The following is a 10,091-nucleotide window of genomic DNA, read 5'->3' on the forward strand; positions in this document are numbered from 1 at the left end:
ACAACCTGTTCTTTCAAAAGAGCAGAGCTACGTGCATGCTCACCTTGTGTGCGTGCAGGGATGTTTAAAGCACATAAAAGATTTAACCAGTTGAAAAAATCTTTCAGTAAAAGCTTGATTTTAAAAAGATTGGACAAATCAGCCAAAAATACATTAATTCACTGAATTAAATTAAAAGGGTTAAACCAGAGATATAAGTATTTTAGAATATTACCTTAGTGGACACAGTCTGATTACAAACAGATTTACTGCCAGTCAAATAATTATAGCCATGAATAATTTAACATTACCAATGTAATTGCCTGGGAAAGGATGTAACTGGATCAGCAATTATCACGGAACCTTCAGCAACATATTACTGAGTCAGTCAGTACTTAATGAATGGATTTCCTTTCACTTCCCTATTTCCCATTAGTTAAACAAGTAACCGACTCAAATGAGAACAAACATTATTTAAGGTTGAGGTTTCTTCACTTTCAATAATACTTTGCACTTATGTCATGCCTCTTGTTCAAGGTTCTCACCATGCTTTGTATTCACTCAATACTCACATAATATTGGCAGGCAGACTTGCAGACTGAACTACACAGAGGCTAGATGCCTTACTCCAATGAATACAATAATTCAATGACAAAATCAATAACAGAACTCAGACGCTCCTGTTCTAACCTACAGACAAGTGAGTTAAATATTCCCAATTCTAAACTTCAGGAAAGAATGAAAAATTACTGAATAGCTGACTTACGTTGTTTAATATTAATTTCCACCCAAAGAAAGGGTAATTAAGCATTCAGAATCTGAAGTTCATACTTACCTTGAGGTGGGCCGATACCTCCTGCTACAGGAAAAATGAAGCTGAAAATAAATAAATAAAAGCATGAGCCTATGACTTGATATCTAAATCATTGCTCAAGGATTGAACTACTGAGAATGCAAAAGCTATCCCAGGTCTTTGATTCCCACTGCCAGTACTACATGCCAAACTGCCTCATTTGCTTGTTCCAAAAAGTTTGTCCAAACTGTGGCCCTGGTATTAATCACAGAGGCTTCCATTATCCATCAGAAATTGAAACAATTGCTTATGATAATTATCACAAGGATAAACCTGAATAAGTGCTGAAAAGTATTCACTGAAATGTCAATGCAATAATAAAACCATCTTCCACATAGCTATATAGAGCAGGGGTCTGCAATCCCTGGCACAGGTGCCAAGAGTGGCACACAAGCCAATTTTCATCAGCATACGAGGTGGGAGATAAGGTCCTTCTCCATCATGTAGCCAGGAGCTTGCTCAAAGCCTGTGGATTTACAAAAGACCAGCTAATGCTACCAACCACCACCTAAATGGTAAAGCAGGAATGGTAAAGCTCTGCATCTTCATTTATATATTAATGAAGCTCTTGTAAGTAGGACTACACTCTTCCTCTCTTAAATGAGTACTTTATTTACGAGTACTAGCTTAAATGAGGGACACACATACCTCCCTTCCCCACTAATACAAGCCTCACCTCCCTCCCCGCGGCTCCAACCCCCTTAGTCTGAACCCCTCCGCCAGCCCTGCAGCCCGAACCTGCTGCATCCAGACCCCCTGCTGGCCCCACAGCCTGACCTCCCCTCCCCCTGTGGCCCCAAACCACGGCAGCCTGACGCCCCCGCCACCCTAAACCACGGCAGCCAGACCCCCTTGCCGGCCCCACAGCCTGAACACCTGACTCCCCTGCAGGCCCTGCAGCTTGACCCCACGGCCACCTCTACACCCGCAGCCCGAAACCCCTGCATGCCCCGCAGCCCAACCCTGCTTCCTCCTGTAACCCCCGTGGCTCCATGGCCAGCCCCCCACCCGCCGCTGCCTGTCCCCCCATGGCCCCACAGACAGACCCCCTTACCAGCCTGCAGACAAACCCCCCCCACCACCCGACCCCCACAGCCCCAAACCGCAGCAGCCAGACCCCCCTGCTGCCTGACCTCCCGCGACCCTGCAGCATAGAGAAATACACTTATCAAGTAAATAAGGGGTTTCCTCCTTACATATGAGGAACTAAAAGACATTGCAATGTCCCTACCTTCTTTTTTTTAACTTTCCATTGCTAACGTTTAAAGGGAAACAATTACACTGAAGGGGAGAGAAACACATTCCAGCAAATATGAAAGCCCAATGCACCAAGATAAAAACATTGTTAAATATTCAGTTGAAATTAAAAGAGCAATGTCATGTCTCTACCTTTGAAGCAGAAAAATCAATTTTGCTTGAGAGAAAAAAGGAAACCTACTTTAGCAATACTGTTTGTAAGTCAGTCACTCTCAAAGACCAATGTGAGCAATAATTTACCAACCAAGAATTTTCTTCAGTGCTCCACCAACCTCTTACATCAAACATTATGCAGAGAGAGATGCTTACAGACATTCAGTATCTTTTATCCCAAGTGGGTTAGTCAAGAGGTCATGTGACAGACTAAAGACAGTGAAGAGAGAATGACTTAGCAAAGATCTGCTCATAGTGCTTAAAGACCTACATTGAATTCAGAAACCTATTGTATTTAATCAACATAAAAGAGCTGTATTCCTTATTGTGCCTGTATTTTCTTATAATGCACCACCAAGGTGTAATGTAGAGTTCAAACATAATTAGCTACAACTGAGAACAAGAAGTATGTTTCAACCAGGACAACCTCTTTCAACCAAGATGACCTGTACTACTCTTTATTTCTGGGCCCTAGACCATGACTGTGGCTTTTAAGCACTACAGTAACACAACTTCATATAACTTCAGATTTGAACTCATGATACTCTTCTCATCAACTGTTCATTCTGCCCTAACCTTAGGTCCCACATTAATTTCTGTACCCTACTGTTCTGGTATGGCTATGGTGTGAAGAAGTGGGTCTGTCCCACAAAAGCTCACCACCTAATAAATTATTTTGTTAGTCTTTAAAGTGCTACTTGACTGCTTTTTTGTCCTATTAAAGATGATTTAGTAAGTCTGGCCTTATCACTTCCACAGTTTTTTGGGGTTCTCTAATAACAGAAATTTCTCCTGCAGCCCCTTTAGAAAGGATGTGTGCACAGGCACACTTTGTCAAATCTAGAAGAAGGCACTGAGAATGAACTGTTTGAGAAGAATCCAACCTAGGTCAGCTGTCACCAAAAGCTGTTATTAGTTGATGAATGTTCAGTAACCTATGTGAAACAAACTTGGTTGCCTCAGTCCAGCTCTGGGAGGAGGGGTACTGACATCATTAAAAAAAAGCAGCAGGCATTAGCTGGCAACCTTGTCTCAGGTCACAGAAAGGAAGCCAGCAACTTAACTCCCCTCTTGCTCCTATCTGTGGTTCCCTATAGGTCAAAGCTGAGGCAGACTGACAGAATGTGGGACAGGCAGATTGCAGCCGAGGTTTTTTTCAGTTGCAGATTGAGATCTTAAGTTTCCACCTCTGCCAAGACGGCAGTTTTTGACAACATACTCACATAGCACACAGAAGTTCAGAAATAGGTTGCTTCTGACCTACACCTATCCCCTTTCCCTCATGCATAAATTATTCATTCCAAGATCCTATGTGCTGAAGAATAGAAGCAAATTAATGGGAATAATTAATTCTATTTTAGAGCTATACAAAGTGAGTATCCTCAGCTATATTAACTTATCCCCCTTTTCTACATTGTGAGGATTCTGATGGTAGAAATAAGGTTTATTCCAGTTTAATCAAAATGCCATGTAGCATATAGAACAACAGTAAGGTACCAGCACATGCTGTAAGCAAATAAAGGCCAGATCATTAAACATTTATCCCTTTCTAGAGTTCAATAGTGATTTATTTATAAGCATCTGTAAAAACTGCACCTAATTAGAGCTTAACTGTAAGAACTAAATGTTGGTTTCTCTGATGCAAAATTCTGAATGTGTGTTAGGATTCACTGTCAACCTTGTTCAGTCAAAGATGTAGCTACACAGTTAGCTACATTTTAGCAATAAGAGAAAATGCAGAACATAAGTAATTCTGGTATGGAAGATGTATATGTATATACACCCGTACATATAAATCGTAGCAGAGAGATAGCTGTGCTAGTCTATACACTATGAAAACAAAAAAGCAGTCCAGTAGCACTTTAAAGACTAACAAAATAATTTATTAGGTGATGGGCTTTCGTGGGACAGACCCACTTCTTCAGATCATAGCCATACCAGAACAGTACATATAAATTGAAGTATTAAATAGCTTTTCCAAGATACAAACAGAAGAGAAAATGTGCATACCCAGTAAGCTAGAAAAGCCAAAAACTCCTAGACACTGCATCATTAGGAAGTCACAGGAAGAAGTTACTGATACATACTTTTGAAAAAATTCAGTTAGTGTTTACTAAGGTGCACAATATCTAAGCAACTTCAGTTTATTTGCTCTTAAGACATTTTCCCATAAACAACTTCTCATAGTCACAAGAAAATTACTTACAGAATAAACAAGTATCCTATATCAATATGAAAAAAGTGAAAGATAGAACTGACTCATTTCCCGAAGTCCTGCACTAAAATTACCAATCAAGGCACACTAAGAATTCTATAAGAATGTAAGAATTTTTTTCATTACACTGGTTGGGTTTGGGATTAAAGGGGAGATTAATTCTAAATGCAATAAGCATGAGCTATACTTTGTAACAGCCCATGGCTTCATTTTATAAAATATATATTACAGCTCTTTTCTATCAGACATGTCCTTTCAAAACAGCTTCATGTTCAATGTTACTGTACACAATGCCATATAATTTTTTGTAAATATTTCAACAGCACTCAGTGTAGTATTGAAACACTTACATTTATACAAACAGCTCATGCTTTTGGATGACACTGCACTAAAATGCAACATATGCAGAAACATACAGGTATTCAAGGCACTTATTTCACTATGTGCTGTATATGACATAACAAGAAACCAACGTGTGGTTAAAAGCATTATCACGTAAAAAAGAAAGTTAAGATCGCTGTGACAGAGGTCAGGATCAATAACGTCCTACAGAAGTTCCTCAGAAAATCCTTGTCAACAGTCACAATGCCATTGGAAGTATAATATTAATATTATTGTAACATCCAATGGTAAGTTTCCCATAATAGGTACTGTAGTTTCAGGTACAGGGCTTCAGCAATCAGTTTCACACAAACATCACACAAATATTTATCTTCTTCTGTATTCAGATTTTACTAGAAGAATCCACAATGATAACTTCTAGAATAACAAGTCTTTCCCCAACTCAGACTCTTAGACCCATAAATCTCTCTGCGTGAAGAGTCTGTAAAGCAGTAATATTGACAAGGTGACTGTGTTTCTCATACATATGTCTAACTCAAAAGCCCCAAGATCCTTAAAGTGAAGCCATAAGCCACAGTGAAACCATTGATTTCCATTGCCTAAACTCAGCACTGAATAAAGCTAACAAAAAGCATAGTGACAAGTAAACTAGAATTTTTGAATCCTTTCACTTTTAACAGTCTAGGAGCTCATTAGTGAAGTAGGTATTACAAAAGTAGAAATTTTTACTATGCATAATTCTAAATTGACAACAGGGCTTTGAAGAAAGGAGGGATGTTTAAGCAACAGCTTAGAATAATTTTATTGTAGATCTGTATGTACTGTTGCACTTCTCATTCTGTAGAATTCTGAAAAACCTTACAAATTGTACACCCTGGAGCCCTACTGAAATGCAGGCACTTCTAACGTCCAGACAGTTGGAGGAAAACACCCCCACCTAAGTATGTAAGTGTGTGATTTTGATTAAGTTTACCAGGACCAATGCCTGCTTTTTTACCAGAAATGTTATGGATCGTTGATCCCAACACAAAGCAGGTAGGATTCTACTCAAGTATCCAGAAATGTCTTATTAATACAAGTTCATTTATCAAAAGTGAACAGACTCAGTCCTACAGTTCTGTCCTTCACCAAAAAAATGCTATAGCCTGAGGCCATGTAAATAGTTCACTTAAGCAGAAATCTCTAATCAATTCCCAGTTGGAAAGGAGAAGCAGCCTCCTCTCCACTTAAAACACAGACTGTAGTATTTCTCTTTTTGCAATTTCTCCCTCTCCCACACCACCACTCCGCAATTCTCAAGTACTGCAGACAGCAGCAAGCGAGGAGAGAGAAGTATCCACGTAAACAGGTTACTGCAGGGTCTGCTCCCATCCACTCACAACACACCAGCTATCCCACTCCTGCTGTAAGTAACCTCTGCCACCCCCATAACCAAAACCACGAGACAGGCATAGACTAGGCAAAGTCAAAGTGAACCAGCAAGCCACGTTCCTCTCCTGCCGTTCGCTCCAAACTGTCCCCCCAGCCCCTCGTTACCCCGGTCACCACCAACTCTGACCCCCCTCACCTCCCCAGCGCCAATCCCGCATTGCCTGAGTCACCTCCCCCGTCCCCCACAGCCCAGCCCCTCCTCACCCGTCAGGCCTTTGCGGCCCAGTCACCCCCAAAAGCCCCGCACCACCGCAAACACCCCCCAGCTCCAGTCACCTCCTCAGCCACCCCCCAGTCCCAGCCGCCCCCAACCACAGCCCCACACCGCCCCAGCCCCTCCCAGCCACCCCCAGTCCCAGTCATCTCCCCGGCCCTCTCCCTCGCCGCCCGTCACCCCCCCCCCCCGCGCACACAGCCCCAGGCCCCTCAGCGCTCCCCGAGCCCCCACCTCGACCCTGGGGACTCCCCGTCCCCACCGCAGCCGCCGCGCCCGCCACCCCCGACTCTCCCCACCTACCCGGCGGTCCCAGCGCCGCCGGCTCCCGCCGCCCCCGCTCCGCCGCCCCCTGCAGCGGCCCCGGCGCCGCCGCCAGCTCCCAGCCCCGGCCGCAGCGCCATCTTCCCGCTCGGCTCCCGCCGCTCTCAGCCGCGCCGACTTCCGGGGCCGAACGGCCTGGCTGCCCGCCCCCTCCGAGCCGGCGGCCGGTAGCAGATCCTGTAGGCACCCACACCCACACCGCCCTGGGGATGGGTCACCCATGGACACCCTACAGAGACCCTACCAAAAACCCACCGCCCTGGGGCTGGGTCACCTATAGACACCCTACAGAGACCCTACCAAAAACCCACCGCCCTGGGGCTGGGTCACCTATGGACACCCTACAGAGACCCTACCAAAAACCCACTGCCCTGGGGGTGGGTCACCCATGGACACCCTACAGAGACCCTACCAAAAACCCACTGCCCTGGGGATGGGTCACCTATAGACACCCTACAGAGACCCTACCAAAAACCCACTGCCCTGGGGGTGGGTCACCTATAGACACCCTACAGAGACCCTACCAAAAACCCACTGCCCTGGGGATGGGTCACCTATAGACACCCTACTGCAACCCTACCAAAAACCCACACTGCCCTGGGGATGAGTCACCTATAGACATCCTTCAAAAAACCCACTGCCCTGGGGATGGGTGACACTATATACACCCTCCACAGACCCTGCCAAAAAGCCCACTGCCCTGGGGATGGGTCACCTATAGACATCCTACAGAGACCCTACCAAAAACCCAATGCCTTGGACACGAGGAATTGGTGTCCCTATAGACACCCTAAAAAGAGACCTATAGGAAACTCCACACTGCATGGGGGGTGAAATAGGTAGTAGTAGTAGGCATCCTTCAGTCCACATAGACTATGGATCGCCCCCCTGACGCTATTGGTACCATTCAGAGATCCTATCAAAACCCGTACTGCCTTGGCAATTGGTTATCTGTGACTGTATAGGTACCCTACAAAAAAAACCCCACATGCCAGGGCATGGGGTAAGACACCCTATATGAATCCTGCAGAGATCCTACAGAAAAAAAACAAAACAAAACACTGCCCTGGGCATGGGAGATAGGTGACCATATAGGCACCCTAGAGCCAACCTATAGAAAAACACATCCTGCCTTGGGCATGGGATATCTGTGACCCTATAAGCATCCTACACAAGTCACGCATTTAACGCCCCCCATGCAACCATATGAGTACCTTACAGATACCCTGTAGAGACTACACACCTAAGGGTAACTGAGATACATGTGACCTTAAAGAGACCAGACACAATTATACCACCTGATTTGGGAGTGAAGGGGCATGTGTGCAGGGGGTAGGATTGTCCTAGAGCAGTGATTTTAAATCTTTGGTCCATGGGCTTTGGGGTTGGAGACTTGAGGTAAGTTTTTCCAAAGGAGCTTGCACCTCCATTCAAAAACATGTAAGGGTCTGCAAACGAAAAATGGTTCAAAACCCCATCTTAGAGTCCATCCTAGGGATTATTAGCTCCTTTGCCTTCTCCGTGTACCATCATTCTGGGTCATCATTTCTTGTTCTTCAAGCATTTTTACCAAGTGCACCTTCCAAGCTGACATACTTGTTCATATCCTCCTTCAGCATCTCAAATCACCTTGCTATAGGTTTTCCTTTTGGTCTTTGTCCCAGGCCAATTGGCTCCTGGGCTCTCTGACCAACATTTCCCATATCTTGCATTTCTCATAACCGCCACATTAGCAGATACGTCTTCAAATTATTCATGATGGTATCTGCATCATAGCTCTTATTTTTCAGTGTGTAGTCTATCAGATATCATCTTACCCTGGAACAGTGGGGCAGTGTAAAGTAGTAGTTCTCTCTTCCTCATTGGCCAGGATTTTGACCTATATATCATGGCTGCCCTAATCTTGATCTACGCGCTTTTTAGTTAACTTGGCATAGTCATATTACAAAGAATTCCCATTAACTCCCTCTGTTTATGTCAACTGCTCTTCAAAGCTTCTAACATCCACTTTCCCACCAATTTGCCACACTGACCTGAGGTAATTAAATTATTGCTAGTGTTACTATTTATACAGAAAAATTATACCATGTTCATTTTATGGTTTTAATGTTTCACAGTCATCAACCTGTATTTCAAAAATATATTTGCAAGTGTATAAATGCATACCATTTGACTGAGGTAAGGATAGTCCACGACCCATTTAGGGACGCACAGACTTCAATATTTATATGCGAAGGCTCCAAGGCCTACAAACACTCATGCCCATGCTCCACTTAGTGTATGCATAGTTCTACACTAAGACACTTTAAGTGGGTGTTTACAGCACTGGGGCCTAACACAAGACAACTGCAATTCTCCAACTGTCATGGAGGTCATTGAAAAAGTTTCAGTAAAAAGAATGTTCTACCTAATAGGTGAGGTTTTTTGAATAATTGAAGTTTAGCAACAAGAATAAACTCTGTCATCATATTAGACATTTATAATGTACTTGTATTAAAATAATATTTAAAACTCAAATATAATCATTCTTACTCAGTTTCTTCTAAGATGCCAATCTGATTTTTTTGTGTCAAACTACTTGAGTAAAAGGAAAGCTTTGGGTACAACTTTCAGCAGCACTGTTACTGATATGTGCCCTTATTCACATAAGTTAAACCAACGTGTAAGTAGGTTGCAGACTATTATTCATATTCATTTTTTACTCATTGCTAGTTCAAACACTGAACTGCCAATCTCAAGCTAAGACCTAAAAAGCATGGACTAAGCAGCACTCATTTAGAATGGGAGTGTGGGTAGTTTAAATAGTTAAGACAAGGTATCGGGCTGCAGACGAAATGGTTTCTGTTACACTGTCGTGCAATCATAACCACATCAGTCTCATTGGGCCAATTTCCCCTTCTGTAAAATGGGTGCACTTATCTAATCTACATGAATTTAGATATTGTAAAAGTGTTTGTAAAATGCTTTGAAATCCGATGATATCAGGAGATATCAAGAAATGCAAGATCAGTAACTGTAAATCTCTTGAGCATGAGCTTTCGTGAGCACAGACTCACTTCATCAGATGCTGGATCTGATGAAGCATCTGATGAAGTGAGTCTGTGCTCACGAAAGCTCATGCTCAAAACTTTTCTGTTAGTCTATAAGGTGCCACAGGACCCTTCGTTGCTGTTACAGATCCAGACTAACACGGCTACCCCTCCGATTCTTGTAAAGCTCCTGTCCAGGGTTTCTGAAAGCCACCTTAATATTCAGTAAACAAAATCTGTTGTGATACTCCAGGAGCACTACGCTAAACAGGACATCTTCTCAAAACAAAAAAG

The 10,091-nt window shown here is 43.4% G+C and overlaps 1 protein-coding gene across 7 annotated transcripts in view; it reads right to left on the reverse strand.

Annotated features, from left to right (window-relative positions):
* SYNRG (synergin gamma) overlaps nt 1-6,848 on the reverse strand; it is a 78,128-nt gene extending 71,280 nt beyond the window's left edge. For all 7 annotated transcript variants that reach the window (XR_012648197.1, XM_075014076.1, XM_075014075.1 and 4 more), the window contains exons 1-2: nt 6,748-6,848; nt 815-855 (exon numbers count right to left, since the gene is read on the reverse strand). Coding sequence is in view for 6 of the 7 variants with exons in the window: in XM_075014076.1 (XP_074870177.1) it covers nt 815-855; nt 6,748-6,848 (142 nt within the window). In the remaining variant the exon portion in view is untranslated. The remainder of the gene's footprint in view (nt 1-814; nt 856-6,747) is intronic.
* Between the last annotated feature and the right edge of the window lie 3,243 nt (nt 6,849-10,091).

Source organism: Carettochelys insculpta, chromosome 19 (genome assembly GCF_033958435.1).
Source record: "Carettochelys insculpta isolate YL-2023 chromosome 19, ASM3395843v1, whole genome shotgun sequence".
Taxonomy (NCBI): domain Eukaryota; kingdom Metazoa; phylum Chordata; order Testudines; family Carettochelyidae; genus Carettochelys; species Carettochelys insculpta.